The 27,448-nt window shown below is 38.8% G+C and overlaps 1 protein-coding gene across 1 annotated transcript in view; it reads left to right on the plus strand.

The window, feature by feature from the left end:
- LOC122809633 (vitamin D 25-hydroxylase-like) overlaps positions 1-27,448 on the plus strand; it is a 734,566-nt gene that overhangs the window by 341,358 nt on the left and 365,760 nt on the right. Inside the window, exon 3 of the mRNA XM_044081269.1 lies at positions 22,113-22,265. Within this exon, the coding sequence (XP_043937204.1) occupies positions 22,113-22,265 (153 nt within the window). The remainder of the gene's footprint in view (positions 1-22,112; positions 22,266-27,448) is intronic.

The following is a 27,448-nucleotide window of genomic DNA, read 5'->3' on the forward strand; positions in this document are numbered from 1 at the left end:
ATGTTCAATGAAATGAACATTCGACAACAAGATATGCGCACCATTACAGACATATTTTGGCCATCTGCTATATTTTGCAACCTGGGGAAAAACACTGCATACCCATCTATAATCTAAACCAAGTATAATTCAACATTTCAGACAATCACTTTCAAATACCTCTAAGCTAAAAATTTCAGTACCTATGTATAAAGTAAATGCAAAAATCCAACAACCTACTTAAGCTGTAGTTAAACAAACTTTTCTGAAATCAATAGCTTGTAAGTTGAAGAAAATAAAGAACCAAGTGTGTCAATAACAAAACTGAATGTGTTATGAACTCTGTTGACACTTTTGTACTTCACAGAATTTATCTGAATGAATCATTGCTTAAAACTAGCTACAGAGAAAAGACATAGAAGGAATGGCATCAGAAGCTACGGCTGAGTTGAGAATAGTTTTATAATCTGTTGAAACATCACACAACTTCAATAACACATCACATTGCACAAAATACTTTATAAAAAATGTATCCGTATATAACAGATAGATACATTTCTAAAGTTTGAAATGTTTAAAATTAACAGAATCATTTAACCCTGGTAAAATACTGGCATTTCATCTAATTTGCCACTATTTTTCTCTATATTCCAATTTACCACCTCTTCCTACCTCAAAATCTGGCCTACCTTGCTCTACTATATAAAAAATGTACCTTTTAAAATGAGTACATACTGTACAATGTTTGCACAATGTAATAACAACAGCTTTATTTTTAATTTTATAGCAATGGCCTCGATTCAGAAAAGTCTACTGCCAGTGGAAAACCAGGCTGCCACTGCTGAAGGTGACTTAATCGGTTTTAGAAACCTGCCCTCCACAGTGATTCTATGTGGTCTATAGTATCAAAGCAGTGGTCTGTGTCCTCAAAAAAGCTACATGGTAATGAGGCATTCCAGAGGAGCAGCCTATGCTAATTAGGCATGTACTCTTCCCACAAATATGCCTGCAGTAAATAATTTACAAAGTGCAAAATAAGATAAGGAAGAAAAATGCTTGAAATGTTATATCCTTGGTACAGAATGCATCTTCTTAGCTAAGAAGACCTTTAGTCATCTGCACTAACTGAGGACTTCATGAAGAACCACCTTTTGTATTTTCTGAACAACACAAAGTATGAAACTGTAAAGTTTTGGTCAGACTGATTATAACGACCTATGAGTTATAAGGTACAGGGCATGTATAAGAGACAAAATCAAGAGTTTTCTGTAAAATCAGGGACAAATAAGAGGGGTGTGGGGGTATCTGTGTTGGGGAGCCCGACATACCTTTACATGATCAAGCTGAAGTTTTACAGACAAAGCTGGTAGGAACACTAGATGAATCCAGGAAAAAATGTTAAATATTATTCTAACATAAAATGTTAATGAGGTACAGTCTCGCATCATGATGCTAGCAACAGCAAGTTATCTCCTGATAATTAACAATCACTATTGCCCTCAGCAAGTTTACACCCAGGCTATTAAAATCAACTGAGTCTGTAATTTAATACAAGATTAAATGTGAAAGTGAGGATATGAGCTGAAATTTACAGGAAAAATAATTTGTTTGGCAAAATGGAGATGTAAACCAATGAAACGATATGGGAGAACATTCATTGTAGCAAAATGGAGACTCTATTAATCATACAAACAGCCAGGCAACTATAAACATGCAGATTATAAGCTATTATAAATGAACTGTAACTTACCGCAAAAAAGTGATAAGAATATAAAATCACAGGGAGAACACTTTTATTAAGCAGGAAAGGGTACATTGAACCTATTTTAAAAAATTATGCAGTTCAATAAAATCTAAAAGTACAGAAAACATCAAAATGGCTACAACTGCAGCTGAAATAATTATTTATCTTATTGGCTTTTTTTGTGGAGTTTAAGCTTGAAAATGACAGAATAACTCTTCTCGGGGCATGCTTCGGTTCAACTCTCCTGAAGTCTTAGGAAAAGAGATGTAAGTCCTAATGGTGGTGGTGGTGAGGGGTCACTGGTAAGGTGAAAATGCCCTCAGAGCTCAGTTACCTTGCAACTCCTATGATCCTATGTTTAGCTGTAATGTCTGGTACTATTTATTTTTTATTTATTGTAATCATCCATGATTTATGAGGGGCAGGGAATTATAAGAGGTTACACAGGAATGGTCTAGTAACTCAAGGACAGGTTAAGATATATGGTAATGTTTCAGAGTGTGTGTGTGTGTGTGTGTGTGTGTGTGTGTGTGTGTGTGTGTGTGTGTGTGTGTGTGTGTGTGTGTGTGTGTGTTTGAATGTGTGCATGTGTGTGGGAAAATGAAGGAGGGGGATGCCTGTGCCAATGCGAGACATGGGTTGCCATATGTTCTTACCGCAGGAAAGTGATGATTAGCACTACCATTTTCCACCACACAATTCAGTGACATGCAGATAAGCTGATAATGAAATCTTTCCTTACAGAGGCTTATGTGTCTCTGAAATGTAATTTCTGTGATCATGGAAACAGCCCCTTTTGGCTGCAGCTTCTAGAAACTACATTGGCATTTCTTTATGAATCCCAGAAGATATTCTTAAATCCTACTCTTTAATTTCTTATTGGTCTGTCCATAGTATAAAATGAATTAGACACTGTACACACAGCTACATACAATACAAGTTTTGAATTACATGTAGAGCAACTAGGTGTAATACACAACATTAGGGCAATTGAACCGATATCTGCACATCTTACATTATACTTTTATAAGTGCCTCTTTTACTCATTTTACAGACTTCTGCAATGTCATAATTTTCAAATATCTTCTTGAGATTCTTGCCCTTCTCATTAATAAACATGGATTATTACTTTCCGGGTCTATATTAGTACATCAAAGTATTACTACTTCGAATGTACTAATATCGAACCCTTTGCATCGAAAGCTGAAAATAGCGAAGCTGCAGAATATTGAATACTTTCCTAGGGAAAGTATTCGGTGGTCTGTTTCTGCAGCTTCGCTATTTCCTTGACTGTGGAGGGAAGGTTATGGACCAGGTTAAGGTAAGTGTGCAAATGAAGCTGAGTGTGCAACAGGGACCTTAGGGTTAGGGAGTGGGTATGGTGAGTGTGCGATAGGGACTTTAGGGTTAGGGAGTGGGTAAGGTGAGTGTGTGGTAGTTACGGACCTTAGGGTTAGGGTTGGGTTAAGGTAAGTGGATAGCTAGTAGTGCATGTATGGTTTAGTGTAGGGTTTTGTGAAGTGTATGTATATGGATTATGTATTTTGGTATGCTTGTGTTGTGTGTATGTTTGTTGGAACAGCAAATTTTTCCCTGGGAAAAAATTTGCTGTTCTGAGTGTTCGATGTTGTGGTGTTTCAAGTGAAATGGTTCGATATTAGAACATTTGATGTAGTAATACCTTAATGTTCTAATGTAGACCCCTACTTTCCAAATGGTACACCTCCTGGTTTCTGGTCAATATGTGCCAGTTATTACTCAAAATGTATTTTATGCTTTTATTATCAACAGAAAAACCAAGGGCATGGCCCAGTCCACTGTTGTCTATTTAATTACCACTATTTTTGCCAGCAGTTGAACAGGTTCCCTTATGTAATCCTTCTAGGATAGAATTATAATTAGCCAGGGATGTGGAGGCACAGGAGTCTTCTTGCCTCTCTAAAAAAATATTGTTTTACTGCTGCATGCACAGAGGTTATATCTTGCAGCAATGGCATGTCAACTTTTTTCTAAATTATTCTGTCAACATTAGTGACATTGATGTTTGGGTGTTTAGATTTTAAATACACCCATATAACTATCTATCTATCTATAGAAAGGAAAACTGGAGTGACTGGCAGTACAAAAATAATGGGGCAATGACTCACTACATGGTTAAATGGTAGGGGTTATGATGAGAAGAATGATATTAGAAATTAGGAACATGACTAATGGAGCACTGCAGGATCTGTTCTGTGTTCAGTAATCTTCACAGAAGTTGTCTCAGCCATATCAGAGAGAATAAAGAACAGACTGAGCCTCTCCACTGATTACACAAAGATAGGTGCAGCAAAGGAAGATGGAAAAGAGCTTATGGAAGGATCTAGAAAGGCTGAACTATTGGACAAAATGGTGGGAGTAAAGAGCTGTTATGAACAAATGGAAATGATTTCATTTGATCCACAACAGCCCAGGTGTGATGCATCAGTATGGGGAGTGAAACTGATAGCAACAGAGCAAGAAAAGGATCTGAGGTTGTTAATTACACCAGAAATGGCCACCAGGAATGGAAGGAAAGGGTACTGGCAAGCAGCAAACAGAATGTTGGTATGTGTCCTTGGAGTGTCAAACTCCAGAAGCAACAAGGCAGTTCTCCACTCAAAAGGGATCTGCTCAAACCAAATCTTGTGTACTTTATGCAGTTATGGAGGCCATGCAAGCAAAGAGAAACCAGACAGTTAGAAGGAATCCAGAGAACAGTCACCTGAAAGGTTCACATGATACAGGTGAAGGGACAAGCCAGATACAAGAGGAGTTCCTGCTCTTCTCAAATAAGGACAGGAGATATGGAGGTGGGAATGATGAAACTGAACAAGAATGTTTGAGGAAGGCGAAAAGCATCATCCAGAGCATGAAGGACAGAGGGAAGTTAAGATGAAGGACAAGCAGATGTTTTCAGGGACCAGCTGCTCCATGAATCACTGAAAGTGCTTCTTCACTGAGATGGTTTTAAACCAATGGTATAGGCTATTAGTATGTGTGGTAGTCATGGAATCCACAGAGACATTCAAGAGGACATGGGACAGATACAGAAAGAGGAAGGGGCAGGTAGGGAATGGAGGGGGAGGCAGAATGTTAAAGGCACTCAAGTGGCAGATTAGACCTGCTTAATGTCATCTTCCATCAAGGAAATATAATATAACACTCTCATTCACATGATGACTTAGCAATGTTCATATCTCATGTGCAAGCAAGAAATTCTCTTTACACATATTTCAATGCGTTTATGAAAATAAGTTCAGTCATGCAAAAATAACAAAACAGTTGTCATCATTGTACAAACCACTTAAAAGCTCCCTATAAAGTTTTCTCCAACAGTCATGTTAGGAAAAAATAGTATAAGACATAATATTCACTGCAGCACAATATGCCAAATTTACCTTTGCAATGAAACAATTGGGTCATTAATAAATATTAATATGATGAACAGAGCTATATTTCTAGAGCAGATATCAGTATCCTTGTCTCAAAAAAATGCAGCTCAGTGCCTTAACTGGTAGTCAAGACAACAACAACAGCAGCAGAAGACTGCTGAAGGGACAACAGGCAAATAGGGCAAGGAAAAAGGAGGAAACCCAGAAGTAGCAAGGAGAAGCCAGCAGAGGTAGAAGGAAAGTATTTGGTTTGGAATGAGTTATTGATGCTGCTACTATAGCAATAGAAACCTGAGACCTATTAACACACAAACACGTGTGTGTGTGTGTGTGTGTGTGTGTGTGTGTGTGTGTGTGTGTATGTTCATGTTTAGATTCATATTTCCATTTATTGACCGAGTGTTTAGTGTTTTAAAGCCTATTTTGAGAAAAAAAATGTCTAAGTGACTAAGAAAACTCAATGTGTAAAAATTTATAGCAATATATATGTATACAAATCGGGTCCGTATTATAAGAATGAAAGTGCACATGTGCAACTACATAAAAGTCGACACATAATGCACAAAACTTAAAATTAGTAAACGGCCATGTAAGCAACCTTTTTCCTAGGAAAAAAACGTACGTGTCTGTTCGCTAAAAAAATAATTTAACATCATAAACAGGGGGGGCTTCACCCCCCACACTCCCCACCATGGGGAGGCTCAGCCCCCACACCTCCCCTAACTAAATATACCAACTCTAAGATCGCACTATAGGCAAGGAAAGGGCAACTCCTTGAAGTTGGCCAACCATCTCCTTGCGCTATGACATATTCATCGAATCGCTTAAATGCGATTCGATGAATATGTGTCGCTGTTTCCATATTCGCTTAGAAGCATTTTTGCACTTCTAATATAGACCCATAAAAATCATTTGATAGTTCAGGTAATTACTATATGCATATATATAATATATATCTTTAGATTTTATATATATATATATATATATATATATATATATAGATATATAAAATGGCAAACATATTACAACTTGTATGTGTTTGTCAGATGGTCAAACATGTAAATAGCAATGTAACAGAGAGATAACAGAAGATTATAAGAAATAATAGTGCAAGATGTTAGGATAGACAACAGTTTCATTTTTCATCAGGGTCTGATCCACTGATGGTGTTTTAACCTGTAGGTAAAAACAGGTGAGAAACCTGGGATGGGAAGAGATAGGTGCAGGTGAACTCAGTAGAATGCAGGCTCCTCTCATCTAAACTCCTTTATAAGATGACCGGGGAGAAGTTAGGAAGCTGAAAAGCATACAATGCAGGAGTATGAACATAGAGGCCAAGTCCTAGAGCAGCATCAGTATAACACATGGAACAGAGCTAGGAGCTGAATCTCACAGCGCTGTAACTGTTTAATTCATTCCATCCAGTACAACTCTTTTGAGTGTGTACCTTTAACTCTCAGTGGGTGTGGCTTGAGTATTTAAAAAATGAAATTATCTCTTTACAGTTCTAACAAATACCCACTGGAAAAGGTCAAATATCAATACAATTGTGTTTGCTATCATGTATGCTTCAAGATACAATCTTCTAATACATTGTGTGTAGCATGGTTTTGGAATTATTAATGCAAATATGAACAAGCAATATTTGACACCTAGAGGTATTAGTAGGAGGTAACTGCAGATGCACCTGGAGACATCACTTGGATGTAATGACCACTCACAGAGGTTCAGGAACAAACACATTATGCAATTCACTAAGCACCGTTGACTGTAGATCATGTCAGAGTGCAGGTCAGTGTGGATTAGAGCTGGTTAATATGGTTCAGCATGCACCAGGGATGTAAAACAGAATGAGAGGATAAAATATATGAGAGAGTACAGAGTTAGGGGGTAAGAAACAGACAGGAGCAGGGATATCAAGGATTTACCATGCAATGCAAGGGGCAGTAACATGAAGGCAGACAGAACAGCCAATCAGGTAAAACAAGGGAAAGTAATGGGAAAAGATGAAAGGAAGAGAAGATAATTAGCTGAAAAAAAAAGGAGGAAGAGAGATGGGTGAATTGTTCAAGATGTGTAGCAGTGCTATTCCCCAGGAGCTTTTATGTGGCCAAGGATGTAGGGTTCCAGGAGACTGGGAACTCTTCAGGTAAGGATCAAGGAACTAGTGGAGATGATGGTTTGCTTATTACATGGCTTGGAAAGGAAGAAAATATGCTACATCAGAGAGAGCAGAGAGACAAGTAAGTTAGGTTAGGATATGGTACAGATTGGCAAAAGATACAGTGACATTTGCAGAAATACTCAGAAGTCTGGAGTCAAATGGTATGCAGACAGGACAACATCAAAGGGAAGCAGAATGACAGGAAAGAGTCTGGAAGTAAGGAGGCAGTCAGGAGACAGTGGCCAAGATGCAGGACACTAAAGTACAGGATGGAGGGAAGAGGTCACAAATGGGGGGGGGGGGCAAAAAAAGATATGGTCAGGCAGGAGGCTACACATGAGCAGGAAGGAATAAGTCAGATAAGAAAGGAAGACATAGCCTGTAGGGGAAAATAAAGAAAGAATCAGGAGAAGGGGTACTCAAGATGAGTATAAGTATAGGATGTCAGGGGTAGATTGGTTCAGCCAGGGAGATACAAGAAGGGACAATGAGGGAGAAAGGACTTTGCTGATGGTGACCACAGTCCCATCCATAAGTCTGTAGGATGGGTCTAACAGTGACAGGGATAGGGATGCCTATATAATGTGTCGCATGTGGAAACTAATGACCTGTAAATGGGACTGAAGGTAAAGCAATGGAAAGGACCAAATAGGCAGTAACAGTGTAGAATGGTGTTAAGGATATTGCAGTAGTCACCGAGATGCAGCCCATACCAAGTGCCAGTAATATAAGAAAGGAAAGTAACTGGCAGTTCAAATACTGGAATAGATAAGGAAACAAGAGACAACATATTGTATTAGTGTAGTAGTGTTAAGGATACTTGGCACAATGCCAAATACACTTTTTGTTAGTATTAGGTTCATCAAAAATAAATAGACAATAGCATGCATTATTGACTGCAACTAAATACTACAAAAACAGACTTTTTGGAGAGATGCACGAACTCGACACCCCTATATCACAGCATCTCTAAATATACCAGGGATGCTTTATAGAGCCCAAAACTTTCTCACCGATGCAACTAAAGCTACACTTGCCATGAATTCTTTTCCCCACACATTTTTATGGCGTTCCTATCTTCACTTACCTTCAGGCATCACAAAATTCAGAACTTGAGCAATTTTATAACAAAGTTGGTAAATATGCAGCAAATACCACTTTCAGAACCCATCTCTGTATAACACTAAAAGCCTAAATTGTGTACAACTACTTCATTAACTAACACATACACAACTTCTTACCACCTATAAGATTATCCAAAATCCATCTGCTTGTCCGGCACTAAATAACACTCCAAACAACTGTGTTTCTAATAGGTCAAAAAGATCCAGTTACCAAAAGCTCATGTCTGCCTACAAACCTATCAAATCTGCTGGGCATTGTTTGTACTCGTGCCATTTTTTTAAGGCCTGGAACTCCTTATCTGTATCCATCAGATCAATATCCTTCCTCCCATCCTTCGAAACCTTTCCAAAGACTTCCTAGCCAAAAGCTGTCTCTGTTCTTGGTCAACACCAAGATAAACTATATACTTAAATGTGGAAAAATACCTATTCATACCTTACATCTCTTTATTCTCCCTTCTTCATTCAGTTCCTTACTTCTATCAATTTCTCTCCTCTGGCTTTCTCCTAAATATACCATAAGCCTGCTTTCTTCTAACTTTGTATTGCAAATCCTCTTTGTATTACATTAACTTTCCTTTAAATTCTCTATAAACTAACTACATTTTTTCTAAACATTAAATCATTGTCATTTAACTTGTATCTACTCTTAACTAATGTTTTTAGATCATGTCTAATTTGGTATAATTATTTAAACTGTATTTGTTTTTGTTTCTTTTGTATTATTTTTAAAGACTGTACAATTATTATTCTTAAAATGTTTTGTAATACTTTGGAGCTTTTCCCTCCTGGCATCCACTGAAAATTGGCACCTATCCAATTGGACTTTCCCATTAATCAAATGTCAGTAGATTAATAAATAAATAAATACTAATTCTGAGACTGAATAACATATGGGATAAGGAAGTAAGAAGAATCTTCCTTATGCCCACAGTTCCATGAGCTCACTTTTTTTTGGTCGACAGGTTCAAACGAAAATAGGAATCAGCAGAAAAAAGTCAGTGATTACTGTTTTTTGCCAAATCAATACTCAACAAACAGGAAGATTCTCAAAGTGAAAACTGGAAGATTTTGAAGTTGTTTAGCAAGGATAGTGTTTACCTCCTTCCAAATTGAAAAACACTGATAAGACAGGGCCGAAAAATGTATACTAAAAGAATTGTGCCTTTAAATTGAGATGGACAAGGGAAAGGAATCAAAGAATGCAGCAAAGGGAGAGGTTGCCCTGAGGAAAATATGAATTCATAAAATGAATGATTAGATTCCTTGGCGGAAAGAAAGAAAGAAAGAAAGAAAGAAAGAAAGAAAGAAAGAAAGAAAGAAAGAAAATGAAAAAAAAGAAGGAAGAAAGGAAGATGGCAGTGGAAGGAGACCTAGATAAAAGTGGCACTAGTGGACTTAGTAGGATGGGAATAGTAGCAAAGGTGGGTAAGAAACTTAAGTCTCAGCAGGAAAGAGAAGGTGGGGCAAAATAAATGATTGTCAGAGAAGGAAGAGAAAAGCAGATTGTAAATACCCAATGGCAACCAAAGACTGAATGATCAAAAGAAAAGGCAAAGAGAAGGAGGAAAAAGATCATTGAGTTACAGGAGAATATAAATACCTGCTAAGACAACAGTAAAAAAAAAGCATGCCATACAGATGGGTCTAAATTATAAATAATTTGATTTTGTTAGCAACTCTGAATGTTTTTGAAGAAATTCCCTTGCTTTTTTGGGTTACCCCTATACCATTTGGAAACATTATTAGACCTCCCATAAAAACACCATTTGCCTTTAGAAGAACAGTCAATCATATGTGGAAACTGCTCCCCTGAAACACAAATCTTCTGTATATGAAACTGTTGCACATTTTCTTTTTGATCACCATGTTATGTTACTGTTAACTCTTTAGGTGCCTTATTCTGTAATACATTAGGTGATGCATGCATTGCATGTTTTGTTTTTGTTCTATCCCCTTTGCTTACATTTCTGCTGTATACCAGCAAGTCTAAGGCTTAACTGCCAATCCCTTTAATGCCCTTCTAATCAGATTAACTGACAAATAGTTTTGAACTATTTTCATCTTGATGTCATTATTTTTGCCAGCATCTTTAATTAAGTGATACATATCTAATGTCTTTCTGCTATTCTAAACAATTGAAGTGCTTCACTGAATGTATAAAATTCAAACTGGATTATTTTCTTTGGCTAAGAATATTTTATTAATTTATTTTTAACGTCTTGGAATCTGTCTGGTTCTAATATCAATTTGCCCAATACATTTATGGACCTTATCCTTTGACATGTCATCACTTCTCCAACTTTCAACTTTCTAGAGGGAACTTAATATAGCCTACACAGACTTTTTTTCCATATAAGCATTGTGGCACACTGCTTACATGAAAGTGAGCAACTGTGCAATCGGTAAACAGAGCTGGGTGGTGTGCATGCACCCTCCGACACGGAAGTAGCCATGGCATGTAAATCACCTCAAACGCACATGAATTGCAGGCAAATGAGGGAGGCAGAGCATTCCAGCAAGCAGACAGGCAGTCCTACCGACCTGGTGTTGGTGTCCAAAGTGTACATGAAAAATCCCATGTACAGGAATTTAAACTGAGAACAGGGGCTGCAAAATTGCAATTTGATGGTCAGAAATAAGATAGCAAACACAGATATGTGCAACATTATCCACCGTGTGTCCAAAACCATATAAGAAATACTTTAAAATATATTTTTTTTAATAATCTGTGTATGTTTGTGAGGCATGCTGCAGTGCACAAACATGCTGTTATGAAAAAAAAATAAATAAAAAGATTGTAAAAAACAAATTTAGTAGTATATGACAGTAATGTACTATAGGACTCTGCATGGAAATATCTACAATGGTGGAATGGTGCTGTTGGCAATGAGGCAGGGCCTGGAATCATATAGTTTCCAGGTTGTGTGCACAGATCCCTATGCAAATTAAGTAGGGTTACTGAATAGCACAAATGGGTATCCATGTCCGCATATCTCATTTGTGTAGGCACAGAACCATGTTGATGTCCAGAGATGTGGTAGCTGACATCAACAGGAGGGTGTGTCTGAGGACTTATAAGCTCAATGGAGCTCAGCTGTGCCTGTTTGTGTGGTACGCCACTATGTTCAGGAAGGGGGATGTGTACACTGGCTGCTAGGTTTTGTTTAGCTTTAGGGTGCATGTTTCAGCATGTTTGCGTGTTGTGTCATTGTGTGGGTCTACTTTAGGACCTCAAAAGTTTAATAGCTCGAATGCATACTGATCGAACCATATGCATTGAACGATTAAACAATCAAAGTCCAAAAAAAAATACACAAAAAAAAATTTAAACTAGTGTAGGCGGGGGGGGGGGGGCAAGCACCCCTGCACCCCCCACACCCCCCCCGCTACTTAAATATACCAACTTCGGGATCGTACTACATTGAAGTAAATGGAAATCTCCACCTACGCAGATTTTCGTTTACATTTTCGATGTTTTGTGCTTTCGGTGTACTCGTGTCGAGAATATCATATTCGATATTCTCGGACTTCAAGTACATAAAGTAGACCTGTCATCATGCTGAGCATGACCTTTCAGGGGTGTGTGTGCAGTGACTGTTGAGCATTGTTTACCTTCACAGCACCTGTTTGCACAGTGAGCTGCTGTGCTCAGCAAGGGGATGTGTACACTGGTTGCTAAGCCTTGATTACATTCAGGGCATGAGGTTGGGCAGTGCACTGCAGTGCTGAGTGAGGAAGGCTGCCCAAAAAAAAAAATTGGCTGAGAAAGCAAATGGTATATTAATTACTGATGATCCATGTTTCAATCAAACTAGGACCATTAACAGTCTGTAATGATGAGGTAGAATGCATCATAGGTAGCCAATCACACAGGCTGCACCTACAGCAGAGCACTATAAAGGTTACATATACCCTTCAATCTGATTTCACCCCTATATTCAGCACCACTGGAATACAGATGGGATTTTTAACTGAAGGAATGAATGTCAGGGCCATCTGCAGGTCTGCTACATTTGTATGTGTTAGAAGATGAGGCCAATGCTGCTGCTGCTGCTGCTGCTGTGGCTGGCAATAGGCCTGTACTGAGAAGCAGAATTGTGTTTAGGCCCAGGGTAACCTTCCAGGGGCTACATGATTGTAGACCACTACAGGGTGGACAGGGACATGATACAAGAACTCACTGACCTCTGCCGTCCTCAACTCAGATCAAGAGCCAACAGAAGGGAACCCATCCCAGTGGAAACAAAATTATGTGTAGATGTTAGGGTACTAGCTACAAGTACTTTCCAAAGGCCAACTGGAGACATGATGGGGGTCTCACAGGCATCAGCATCCAGGGTACTCCACCATTTCCTGGATGCTATGCTACCACATGCCAGTGAGCACATTTATTTCCTTGCACCCCTGAGGCAAGGGCTAGCAGTATGCAACACTTCTACCATGTAGCACACTACACTGAGGTACTAGATGCCATAGATTGCATTCTTATATACATCATGGCACCACCCGGTGAGGAGGGCAGAATCTACGTCAACTGCAAGGGATATCACTCTATCAACTGCCTTGTCATTTGCAATGCACAGGGCATTATCATGAATATGTGTGCTGGCATCCCTGGCACTTATCATGACTCCCACATCTGGCATGCATCACAGCTGTACCCAATGTTTGTTAGGGGGGACATCCCACATGTCCATTTACTGGGGGATGCTAGCTGAGCACTGGAACCGTAGACGATGACAGCCATCAGAAATGCACACACACCCATGGAAGAATGCCATAATGAGCCACAAGCATAAGCTAGGAACATGATAGAACATGTGTTTGGGCTGCTGAAGTTACAGTTCCAGTGCCTCAATATATCTGGTGTAGCCCTGCAGTACTCTCCAGCCACATGTGAACAGATGTTCACAGTTTGTGCCATGCTACACAATATGATCCTGCAGGAACAGCTGTAGCAGGATCAGCAAATGGAAGGGATACACAGCCCGCCACAAGTGCTTAGGTCCCCACAGCCACACTCTCAGAGGGACCTTGGCCAAGGGACAACACATAGCACATGCGCTGACAACCTAGGGCCCTAGGGACTGACACCTTACTCTGACTCGTATACATATAGTAAAAATGATGTCAGGCAGCACACACAACCTGTACCTAACCATGTATTGGTTGTGTACTGCATGCATCAGACAGAGTCTAGGTCAACTGCTGCATTCGCAAGGTAAGTCATTCACCTACACACCACTTGTAAGAAGTGCTATAACATGCTATTGTATGTATGGACCTGCTGCAATTATGCAAGGGAATATAGTGGGCTATTTGGAGAGATGTAACATCCACATGGGACTACAGATACCCAGTCCAATAGTATGCATTCTAGAATATTCACTAGGCCTTATGGCTGGAATATTCACTACAGCAGTCAAGGGAGATGTTAAACAGTGGGATCACAAGATATTTGCACTACTGTCTATGCCAGTAGATCATGTGCTGTTCTTCTCCCATCCATACATAGGTAGGGGTTCTAATCTCACATCAGCTGGCTCTGTGTGTGTGTGAGTGTGTGTGTGTGTGTGTGTGTGTGTGTGTGTGTGTATGTGTGTGTGTGTGTGTGTGTGTGTGTGTGTGTGTGTGTGTGTGTGTGTGTGTGCGTGTGTGTGTGTGTGTGTGTGTGTGTGTGTGTGTGTGTGTGTGTGTGTGTGTGTGTGTGTGTGTGTGTAAGTATAGCTCCTTGAAGAACCATAGACATGGCCATGTGGGCCATCTCCCTTTAATGATTATGCATTTTACAGCCATGTGACTAGCTGCTACAAGGCCTGCTGATGTCATCCACCTTAAGAGTGCTGGAAGACAATCTAATGTCAGATAAACTCCATTGGGCATGCAATAAGTAATGCAAGCTGTATAGTGTAATAGTAGATAGGTAGGGGTTCTAATCTCACATCAGACAACTGTGTGTGTGTGTGTGTGTGTGTGTGTGTGTGTGTGTGTGTGTGTGTGTGTGTGTGTGTGTGTGTGTGAGTGTGTGTGTAAATATATCTCCTTGTAGCACTGAAGATATGTCCATATGGGCCATCTCTGTGCCTTGGTTATGCATTTTATGGCCCTGTGACTAGCTGCTGGTTTCTACATTGCCATCTTCTACATAATCATTATTGATGTCCACCACCTGTCTGACCTGGACATATGATATTTGTAGACATGACAACTCCATTGCCACTCCTTCTAGATTTGTATGTTCAGAAAACCCAGGTGACACATCCCAAGGGTACCAGACCTTATCACAAAGTATGAATGCATGAGTACGCTGACTGGCCCCATTGTCCCTGACAGACTGTTCTACACATATGCACCTTGTGAGCCATGCACATATACTGCCATACCTTGCTGACATCATAAGTCTACTGTGCTGCCATGTCATCCTGTGCCACTGTATTGCCACCATGTGTCCACAGTTTATCCCTTCAGACTCCTGGGACAGAAACAAACACAGGTCCATGATACTCCTGTCATTCTGTAACACTACCACCAGTCTAACATCATACAACAGAGATACACAAAGTGTAATGTGTAGTCATGACACATGTCAGCATACAGAATCTGTTGTGGCCCACAAGTGGCATGGCAAAACAATACTGCACAACACAAGTACATGTCAAGTAATATATACACCCTGTGTATCAGACACATAGTAGTATTTGCCTGCATCGATGGCATGGATGACAGGGATATGGCACAGGTGTCATCACATGCACATTTTGTGGTGTAGGGGTCGCGGAGGCCTAGATTGTGCCAAACAGTTGACAGCATGAGTGTGAGTCAGGAAGGGGTGTGGGGTTAGATGGGCCATGGATTGGTGCTGTGTATGTCTGTTGGTGACCTGCATGTGACAGTGGTGTTTGCATGTGTGCATATACACAGTCAAGCTCAGTGCTAGCCCTACACATGTGTATGTTGGACAGCTGTGGACCATATATGGTAGAGTGGACAGTTCACCATCTCGGGCCACAAACATGGGAAGTGGCTCTGCCAGAAGTAGCACTGTCACCACCGTGCCCAAGGTCAGAGGCGGTGCTAGTACCTGATGGTGTCTGCTGTATGCTGGGGCTGTGTCCTCCATGAGACCACCTAGAATATGCTTAAACACACCTTTAATTAGATAATGAATTACATCCAGTTTTGATTTTTAGACGTCTGGCAGGTGTTTGCTATGTTATATGTGAGCGCTGCTTGGCAATACTGAGCTCCAAGCTGCATCACCCAAACATGCTTTTTTTTAAAAAAAAAAGAATAAAAATAAAACAAAAGAACAAAAAATAAGAATAAAACAAAGGATATTGCTCATGTGCAGGTATGGTTAGCACTACACCTCTCCTTACACTGATTCAATAACCATGTTCCATAGCTCTCCCTTGGCACTGCACCATCATTAGTATGCATGGCATGCTACCAGAAGGGAACCGTATACACGGACATGGTATCAGTCCCTACACAGATTTTATTAAATCCTGGGGTCTGTCTTTAGCTGCATCACAGCAGATCTCTGCACCACCCACGCTGGTTGCTCCCCTCCCCTTTCTTTGCTGCAGGTAAGCCCTATCCATTACTGTCCATTCCTAGCTGATCATTGCTAACAAACCCTCACCACTACTTTCTCTCCTGGATCCCTCTTTTTTCCCCTTCATGTCCTTCTTTTTCTGTTGTGACTCTTCTCTTCACTTTCCTTTTCATCTCATTCTGCTAATGCCTCCTCTGATGGGTCCTGAAAGTGGGAACATCATCTAAGCCACATACCTTCCCTTCATAGCTTGCTACTAGTTTTTACACTTGTTCCTTTATCTGGCCTCCTCTTTCCTTTCATTTACTCCTAGTCATATCTTCAATTTTTCCCTTGTTTGTGGTCTCTGCTGCACCACTTTGTCAACAACTATGGAACAAAATTTTATAGAGTCAACATCATATTGTAGTAAAGCAGCTTTTATTTACCGACAGAATAGCAGCTTTCTGAATTCACAAAGTAAATCTAAATCATAGCAGGCTAATAGTTAATTTTATACATATAAACCACAATAATCATATTCCCTCAGTTTTATTGTTGCTTTATACTCCAAAAAGTTTGGCCATTTTTTCCTGCCATTTATTCTGGCAGAGTCCTGCCTATAGCACATGACAGATAAATTACTTTAAGAGTCTTAGCAATTTACATTCACCAAACTATCTGTGCATTTTTTCCATTAGAAATTCTTGTTGTACACTTAGGAGACCAGTTACTGAATTTTATAGCTATTAATGCCTTCTAAGCTTGAAAAGCATTGATTTATTAGTTTTAGCTCAGGGGAGCCCCCTTTTAAACTTTTTTCTTTAACTTTTGTAAAATGATTCACTGCAATTATACAATTATAAAAACAAATTGTGCTTACAGAATGTGCTTTCTGAAAGGATGATGAATACTGAAGAAGTACCTGTTGTCTAGTCTCTTCCTCCTATGAAATATAATCTGTCAGAAACAAGGTTAAGCTGCTTCAAGTCACTCTGTTTTATGACTTCTGTCAACTCAGTGGACTTACATGTGCATTCTTAAGAGATTTATAATTAACTGGTGGGCATGAATACTTTGTACAGATCTGAATGTCAGTCCTTTTCCCTTTTGCTACAACTCTCCATCTTGTCATGCTGTCTTGTGCTTTGGCAACCTGATGATATCATATATTACATTTTTTTAATTCCACATATCTTGTCATTATAAGTAAGTATCAAACAAGATCTTCTGGAATCAAAGCCATGTTGTAGCACAAGAATCACAGTTCCACTGTGAAGGTGGTTTCCTCGAAATATTCCCCATTACAATTTACACTTCTTAGCTGGTTGTTACATTATTCAGTACATTTTTCTTTCTCATCTGAATGACACACACACACACACACACACACACATATATATATATATATATGTATGTGTATATATATATATATATATATATATATATATATATATATATATACATACATATATATATATATATATATATATATATATATATATATATATATATATATCTATAGTATAGTATATGCTGTATACTGTTTCTATCAACATTTTCAAGTGTATATGCTACCAAACAGAACCAGATCAATCTTGACATGAAAATCAGGTTGAAGTCCATAAGTTACCTCTAAGTGACCTATAAGAAAAAGAATATAATGAAAATTTCAGAAGTTTTTTTCTGAATAGTTCAACTTTTCCAGTTTTGCAATTTTCCTAGTAAGGGATTGATGTACCTTTTCATGTTGCTTCAGATGACCTATTTGAAGGTTAGAAAATGCATAGGTTCATAGGTTCATAGGTTGGTACTAGGCTATTGGTCCTAGGGCCTATACAAGCCTAGCCATAACAATTCCCTGGCTATTTCTTCCCAGACTATTTACTTCCCTGGACCCCTGGGCTATTTGCTTTCCTGATACTAACAGAAACACACTAGTCAAAATTTCAGAAAAAGGTGGCATCATTAACATTGAACGAGCTACGGATTTTTAGATCATCTTGGAAAACTTGTGCAACTTTTACTGAAGTAATTATTTTGCTCAGCTTGCAATCAACAATATATATAGTTAATATCCATTGCCCAATTTAGTTTTACATATTAGGAGAAAGGTCTAAATGTACAGTGCTCTGTGAGGTATCACTAATAAACCCATCAGATTAGACAATAAGCCCTGCAAGCTGATGTTTTGTGTCCTGTTGCTTAACCAGTGTTTTACCCAATTAATTACATGCAGATTGTCATTTAATCCTTTTAATTTGGTAATTATTTCCTTATGTGGAACAGTGTTTAATGTGTTCTTAAGATCAGGATATGCAGTATGCACTAACAGACCCTCATGAAGTAATGCTGTTGATCCTTCAAGAATGCAACAAGACTGGAAAAGTAAGATATCTCTTTAACAAAACTGTACTGCTCCACATGTAGCTGAAGTAGGTCACTCTGTCATTTTTGGTAAGTTCCAGTATGATTCTCTCCATAATTTCACACAGTATATTGGCAAGGCTGATGGGTCTAAAATTGTGACACCTCCCCCACCTCTCTTCATGAATTGGTACTGCTGCAGCCTGTCTCTATAGATAGGGATGTGCCGAAAAGCCAACATTTTGTTTAACATAGAGAACTGAAGAAAACAAAGCACAGGCTGAAGCTCATTCTAATAAGGAGAAGGAAAAAATAATGTTAGTTAACAGAACATGCTAAATGGAAGATGAAAGGGCATACAACACAGGTGAATATGTTTTTAATTACTGAAAATATTTATGCTTCTCTTCACCCTTATAGTCATTCTGGGATTTTGAATTATCATTAACAGAATTTTAGACATTATTCAGTGTGACTGAAATCTAAACTGAAAAACCCTGATATATTAATTAAGAGAGCAACTGGCAGCCATGGTACCAAGTAGGTCTCAAAGAGCAGCATACTTTTTTAATTATTTTGAAATTTTGTCAGACTTGCTTACTGAATGTGACATGTAGGAACTACAGTTGGATAATTTAGGATATATAATTTTGGAGATCATAAAATCCTGATGTATGAAACAAATCAGAATAAATCATTTTAGCAATTTATTTTTAAACTAATTAGATTAATGTCCAGAAGTCCAACTGTATGAAACAAATCAGAAGAAATCAATCTAACAATCAGTTTTACAACTAACTAAAACACAATTTTATTGTATAAATATACCAAACAGCTATGTTCTTTTAAATTTTGTGCAATTATTGCATACTGTAGATAAGCTTTCACTCTGTAAACAGAGGTCTGTCACAAAAGAGTGAAACATAAATGACTGAAACACGGGATCATTGGAGATACAAGGTAACTGAGTTTCAAAACCATTTCTTCCTTGCCAGAAATCACCCTAAGGCCTTGCCTCTCATTTCAGTGATGACCAGACCCATTATAGCGGGAGTGAATTTGAGAACACCCATCCAGTTATTTTGCTGTCCAACTCCTTTTTAAATGCAAACACTACATCACATTTTCTAACTTGGATTGGGCGTTTGTTTGAGAGAAGGAGCAGGAGCTTTGTGCAAATCAGTCCTGTCTCTTAGTTTTATATGTAGGAACAGTTTTAAATCTCTGGCCCTGAGTTTAACTGGACTATTTGATTTTTTTTTTTGATGTATTAGAGTTTTGGAGTGAAGGATGTCTTTATCGACCTATCAGCAAGACATAGTTCTTCCTTAAGGAATCTATAAGAAAGCTTGAGTTAAGCAATAAAGCCTCTAATCTATATGCATGGCTCAATTCTTTTAGACTCCCTGATCTTTTTAGTTACAAACCTCTGGGGTCTTTCCTATTTCTTGATAGGCTTAGTAAGGTATTTTTCAAAAGGGATATTGATAGTTTGCAGACATACTTCGCAACTTCTGGATTTTTGCAGCATGTCCAGATAGATTTTTGGCTCTTATTTTTGGTTTGCCCCTCATAACATTTGTACTTTTCTGACAAATCACTGGGAATGAGGGCTGAAGTCACTAAATAACATACGTTTGAGTTTCAAACTTCAAATCCTTCAGAAAATGTATGTTTAAACAAAACCATGTTGCTCTAGTAACTTTCTAAGTTTATAAGAGCAATATTTAAAACATGTCCCTATTTTTGGGCCTTTGTCCCCCCATTTTGTCAGGCTTTGTCCAGATTTCTTGCCCTAAGAGGTTGAGAGGTATGTTTGTAGACATTCCACTTTGATCAAGGGTGGAGGTTTGTTAAGGAACAATAAGACACTATACTAATGCTTAATTTTCTGGGTTAAAAGTGTTTGTTCAAGAAAAATAGTAGCTATAGATAGTTTTATGTTTTGCGCACTAGACTAAATGTAAGCAGTAATCTAGCTGAGTTATAAGGCTGCTGGGCAAATAGGAGAAGAAAATAACATTTTGCCTCATAGTTAAGGTATTGTTTTGGGATATACTAATCAATATTGAAAGAAAAAAAATTGGTTCAGGCACCAGCACCTAGGCAGTAACTAACTGATTTAGACTGACAATGAACTCAGCTTTAGATGTGCAACAATGTACCACCACTTAACTCTATGGTTTCTACAGCTATAACTGGAAGATGCCGCTAACTAAGGCACTAATGGTATATGCTCTAAAATACCAAAGCAGGACACTTTATGTTTTTTGGGGTGATATTTTGTAGATATGAAATAGACTCAATTGTCCTTTAAGAGCCCCTCTATGGTGCATTCATAACCATATGTAAGCATAACCTTTACCAATGGATGACAAATCAGAAATTTACCCCAGGTCTGGTCCCCTTGTCTCTGATAGACGGAGGCAGACAGTTACTATGCCCAAACTAACATGCCTCTCCCATCACATAATCTTTAGAAACATTATAATTAACATACCCCTTCCTAATAAATTCCTATGATATATAGGACCATAACTGAGTTTTGTAGCTCTGCTACTCTTATGAAGGCCCTAGTAGTCATTAGCCTACTATTTACCTGTGAACATAGGAAGAGTGAATTCAAAAATGAAAATGCTTGCATCTCTCAAGTACAGCCTTGCATGGTGCTGCACTGAGCACCACCACCCACTGTTAAGCTGAAAAGAAAAGTACAACTAATAGGAAAGTAGTTAGAACTCAAGCCAATAATATCTAATGCTCCGAAACAGCAGCAAATTATTCACTGTCACTGAATAAACATTGCTGCTGTCAGTAAGTTTGCCAAACTGGAAAGCCTGCAGCTGGCTTTTCTATAAACCATTTCTGAATCTTTTACAGTGAACCCACCCCCTACATCACTCGAGGGGAAATGTATCTCCTACCCTTCACTTACCAATGTATATTTAACTCCAAGCTCACAGAACCTCAGAATAAAGGGGAAAGGAGAAATACTTGATTTCTGTGCAAAACCAAACATTCCTCCATAATCAGAGGTTGCATAACCACAGAAAAAGTATGTATTAGTATGTGTGTGGGGGGAGTCACAGGTTAATTACTTTATACATTTTTATTTTGTTATAGAACTAGTTCTTCAGTAAACATAAATTCAGGAAGAGGGGTTAGTTCAACTGCGTAGAGGGCTAAACTCTACATAACCTCACAGGTGGTATGAGTTCAAAAGCAACTAGGAACTGTCAGGGGAGGAGGGGAGTAGCTGGCTTGTCCACTGTAGGGGGAGACAGGCAGCTCTGGCTCATTACATGGATGACATCTAGCATTGGCATTAGTTGTTTATTCTATGGAGCACAAGTCTATTCAGCCTGCATTGCCATGAGAATGTTGCACAGTAAGCTGAGCAGTGTGGAAAACGTCTTCCCCTCAGAAGGCACCTGTAATAGAGCTAGGGAAGAGGATATGTTATCTAAAAGGATTAGCAAGCTGGCCCACAGCTTACCACCTGACTGTCTCAGTGATGGGTCAGTTCATAGGAGATTCACAGGCATGAAAAACTGGGCTATAGGGTTCTCGCTTCACCCAAGCATTCCAATCTCCTCTTATTGCAAGACAAATAGGCAGGCTTGGTACAGGTAGAGGAGTCATCAGTCGAGGTCCCGGCAGGGGTTGTGGCTAAAAAAATAATTTTAGAAACAAGACTTCATGATTTTTGGTTTGCAATTTCATGATTCAGTCTTTAATGCCTTGAGCTGCATAACCTTGAAACATTTTTCTTTTTCTGCAGGTATTATCACTGCTCCTTATGGCCAGCCCTGGAAAGAACAGAGAAGAATAACTCTCATGTTGCTGAAGAATTTTGGTCTTGGTAAAAAGAGCATGGAAATTAAGATCCTTGATGGAATAAAGAATTTAGTGAAAGCTATAAAAGACATGGAGGGTGAGAATGATTTGATTAGTATTTCTATTATTAAACACATAACAGATGCCCTTTCTGTGTAAATAAGTTGAACATACAAGCAATGAAAAAATAAGATGTGCTTTAAAAGAGTTTTTTTGTGCAGCTCAGAAGTAGATAATTTTAGTATGTATTTCTTCCTCACAGCTGACTACTAACTTGCCCCCATGACCCCTTCTCATCCATCTTGTCTAACGGGCATCCTCCAACAGCCTCTTGGACTTACTCTAATCCATACACAGAGCCAGTGAGGAAATCAAGGCTTACAGTGCAGCATCATAGTCCTACTGAGGAGTGTTTTTCTCCTACCCATTTTTTCTTCCTTCTCCCCTTGTTCTCACATGTATTTGTTGAGGGCAACTATGTAATGGGGTTGAGATGATGTATCAACCTCTGTGGCAACCCACCCGCATTAGACAAAGCCAGAAAAATGGGGGGACAAAGGCCCAAAAATAGGGACAAAATTTAAATATTGTTCCTATAAACCTAGAAAGTTGCTAGAATAAAAGGTTTTGCATTATTACGTTTTCTGAAGGATATAAAGTCTGAAACTCAAAAGTTTGTCTTTATTTAGTATTATGTATTGATTTCAATATCAATAATTTACCAGAAAACCACAAATGTATGAGGAACAGACCAAAAATATGAGGTAAAAATGTGTACTTTCTGTGAAAATCTGTGCAGTTGAGAGGTATGCTCTTTGCATGTCCCTGGCCCCTACTAGAGATTTAATACAGGAAACACCCAAGGGAATGCACCTTTCTCTTGAATACATACACCTATCCTTCTCCTATCCACACTTCAGATAACGAAGCCTCTAACTAAACCCAGGACACCTGGTCTGTAGTTAGGGCTATATCTCCGTATGGTGCACCACTGACTAGCTCACCAAATACTTCAGGGCTAACAGTGTTTGTACACACTGAATCACAAATTAAAATTGTTCAGTGTGGATGCTGAAGAGAATTATGTCTTAAAGCCAATTATTGTACACCTTAAAGTGGATTATTGTATGTGTGAAACAGCTCTAAGCTACCTTTTTTTTCTTAATTGGAGATAATACTGAAAAGCATAATTGTGAGTTTATGCATGTTTAGCATGTAGATACATAGACAGATAGATTTATATCAGTTTATCAAGTTTTTGGAAACTGGAAATTCACAGTTTCCAAAAACTCGAAACATAAAAAATGCCCCCCCCCAACACCCCCTGCAAATTATGTATACCAGCTCTGAGATTTCACTACAGTTGGGAAAAGGGTAAATTCCCGTATCCTCATTGCATCACAATCTCCATATAAATGTTTCATCAGGAAACTCACCCTTTTACTCACTGTAGTGCAATTTCAGTGTTGGTATATATAATTTGTAGGGAGGGTGCAGGGGGGACTTGACCACTAAAAAACACAAATTTCTTTATTTAATTAATTTTTTTATTTTGAGTTTTCAGAAACCTGCACATATGGTCTCAACTACATGAATTTTGAGTTTTCAAAAACTGAATAAATTAAAATAAAATTATATATATATACATATATATATATATATATATATATATATATATATATATATATATATATATACATATACATATCTTATACCTAATCTGGGTTTAATGACATTCTAGTAACTAGTAAAAGTTTCTTCTATTTCAAAAATGGCTGCAGTCTTCCATGATATTGGCATTGTATACATGCAAATTGCCACACTTTGTGCTTGTGCTGGCAGTGGTTTTCCTATTCATAAATTCATAGCAGGCTACTAGGTTAATGGCTCTACAGCCCTTACAAGTTTAGCTGCATTTATCCGGAGTTCCCCAGTTGTCAGTGGTCAGATGCGTGAAGTTCACAGAGGTAAAGGTCTATGGTAGTTAATATCAGCTTCTTCTGCCCAGGAGGGACATGCACACCACTACAGGAGTGAATTTGTAGTCACCCTAGGTTACATTTGAAGAGGATCAAGGAGTGGCTCTGTTCATGTGAATTGTAAGCTTGTTCCAGAGAAGGGGCAGTCACTGGAAGATATATCTATCTCTCCAGCATGATCTGTTGATGTCAGAGGCTAGGTTAAGTTCCCTGGAGAGAGTGACCCTCCTGCAGTTTGATTTACGAATGTGTAGCATTTCCATTAGGGCTGGGTCAGAGACTGTCCTGTAAGCCAGGCACAGAAAACCCCTTAGCAACCTGTAGGAGACAGAATACAGTGACATGGCTTTCAGTCTTTCTGTTTTATACTTGTTTTGTGTACCCTGTAATTTCTTGTCAAGAAACCTCTGTGGTCTCTAGTTATTGCAGGTGTCTGGTGAGGTATATGCAAAAAGAAGCATTGTACTCAATTATATGTCTGATGAGGGCTGAGTATAATGGCATTATATCATCCTTAGATCTAGATATGATGCATTTAATTATAAGCTGTGCCACACAGAAGGATTTTCTTACCACTGTGGATATGTGTGTGTGGGGGGGGTGGTTAAATTTCAGCTTGCTATCAACCTGAGTACCCAGATCACATACCACTGGGTCTGCGCTTAGGGGGGGGGACTGTCTAATAATGTAATTAACAGAGATGTTAGCTTTCCCAAAGGGGGTAATAATGTATTTTTTGCATTTAGCTTTAATCTGTCACTTTGGCACCAATCGTGTGTATGCGTTAACACTGTCTCAATATATTAACATCACTGGGAGACTCAATGGTTGGTCCCAATTTGCAATCATCAGCAAACTTGGGCATGCACAGGCTGTCCAAGTTTGCCTGGACATCTGAGAAATCAGTTCCAAACAGTAAGGGGCCTAGCACAGAACCCTGTGTTATGCCACTGGTGACTGGTTGGTAAAGTAGGGGTTAATGATCAATTCCCAGTTGGGAGAGTTTCTGTATAATACCTGAGTATGGAATTGTGGCAAATGCCTTGGCTAGGTCAAGACAGATGGTATGCACTATCTTTCCCTTTTCCAGGGCCTTGGTGACGTTTTCAAAGAAGTCAACCATGTTTAACAGGCATGATCTACCTTTAATGACTCCATACTGGGTTGGGTCCAGAGTTTGGTGATTACCTATGTTTTTGTTAATAAGGTCCATAATGATTCTTTCCATGGCCTTGCAGATGAGGCTAATCAAGTTTATGGTCCTATAATTTCCAGGGTCAGTTGATGTTCCCCCTTTGTGCAGAGGGATTACTGCTGCTGTCCTCCATTCCTCTGGAACATAGTCTGTTCTCAGGCTATAGTTAAACAGGGATCCAAGTGGGTCTGCTAGGTCTTGTTTTACGTTGTTTAAAAGGCAACACTGGATGTTGTCTGGTCCCATTCATGCCATGTTTTTGGCCTTGGAGAGCACCAAGATGACCTGCTCTCTTGAGATAATAGGCTGAGGAATGGTGGCAGGTATACTTTGAGGGATGACTGGAGTGGACAGGAGGGTGAAGTTTTCTCCAAATCTATCAGCTAGCAGATTGGCTATTACCTCCAGTTGAGTACTGGTGGTGCCATCCACAACTAGTTCAGCACAAAGCTGGGTATTTCCTTTTAGATTTCAGACATAGTTAAATAATTTCTTATGATTATCCTTGGCTAGAGAGGCTATTTTGCTTCATAATTAGTTTTGGAGGACTTGACAAGATCTCTAATTTGTTTGTTTAAACTAGAGATGGATTTCTTCCTCTGCTGAGCCAGTTCCCTTTTGTTCCCTTATTTTCTGTTGCTGGGTCTTGTGAAAAAAAATGTAAGTGCCTTCATCAGGATCAGGAATTACGTTACAATTCTGTTTTTTATATTTTTACAAAACAATGCAAACATCTGTCTTCACAATTATATTTCTGCTTTCATAGACTGATTTATAGCTGTATACCACCTGCAGAATAACCTAATCATGGATCATGTTTTTCCCAATCCATAAACTTACAACCATGCAGCTAAGCCTACTCCAGATGTCTCCTATGCCATATTCCTACTCCCAGCTTATTTCCACACTAACAGATCCACCCCTTAACTATGTCATGCTAATATTCAACATTCCTTACATATTCTGCTGTTTTCCTGCAGCAAATCCAAGACTAAACCAGTTATGATAAACATGGCACTGCTTTTCTGCCTGTCACAGTAGCATCAACACTCACTCATGATTCTCAGCTGATACTTTTGTTGACACTAACTGCTGTGTGTGTCAATTTCTTAAAGAGCTGTTGCAATATATTTGCGATAGATTGGTTCTCTCGTACCTATTCACGTTTATGTAGTAAATATATCAGCATCAGAACTACAATGCAGACAAGTTCTTAGTTTGTTTACAGACCAAGATCCAATGGCTGAGGATCAATTTTCAAAATGCTGACACTGCAGTCATTCTCACTTCTTCATTTATTGGTTTTCTCTGCACTCAGGGGGTCTTATGTGGACTTAAGTTTACTTTCTCCTCAATTAATTCATGAAAAAAGAAATGTCATTACTTTGATTAAGAACTCTTTCATTTATATTTTCTAGGCCTTAGAAAAAGTCTGCCTATTTGAACAACAAAGATTGAAACTCCCTAGTACCATACCTATGGTATCTGTCTTGACTTCCAAGGAAGACTCTGAAAACTTCAGCCTCTCTCTATGGTTTTAACATATTTATGTGGTATAGTTACTCGTCTTCTCTTTCCAGTTTCTCTTATTTGCAGCTCACTTTGTTCATTTTCTGTTACCCAAAAAGGTCCTTACGATCTTGCTAGGAATTTATTCTCAGCGTAGGTCAATAGCACTGCACTTTGTTCCTTAATTTAAACTCCTTGGATGTCTCATTCTTGTTATACTCTGTCTGTTGTATCTCTTGATGGCTTTCAGTATGTTCCTTAATTATTGGCATTGCAATTTTAGCCTATCTTGTAAGCTTGTGATGTGTGCTATTGCACTTTTAAATGGGGGTTCTCTTCCCCTCATGCCTCTTTGGCTATGTTTAGCAAGCATTGGAGATGTCTCCCATACAGCAGCTCTCAAATAGAGTGAATTCTGTGATCCTAGATGGTACCTCTTTTACAGCAAATGGAAGGAAGAGGAAGAGGAAGTAACTCATCGCAATTCTTACCATCTTGTTCTATGACTCTCTTTAGCATACAGTTCAGAATGTTATTAAAGCACTGTATTAAAATGCTGTCAAAACTGATGCATTACTCTGGACATAAATGATGTTT

This window comes from Protopterus annectens, chromosome 8.part0 (genome assembly GCF_019279795.1).
Source record: "Protopterus annectens isolate FY-2018-M chromosome 8.part0, PAN1.0, whole genome shotgun sequence".
Lineage (NCBI taxonomy): Eukaryota > Metazoa > Chordata > Ceratodontiformes > Protopteridae > Protopterus > Protopterus annectens.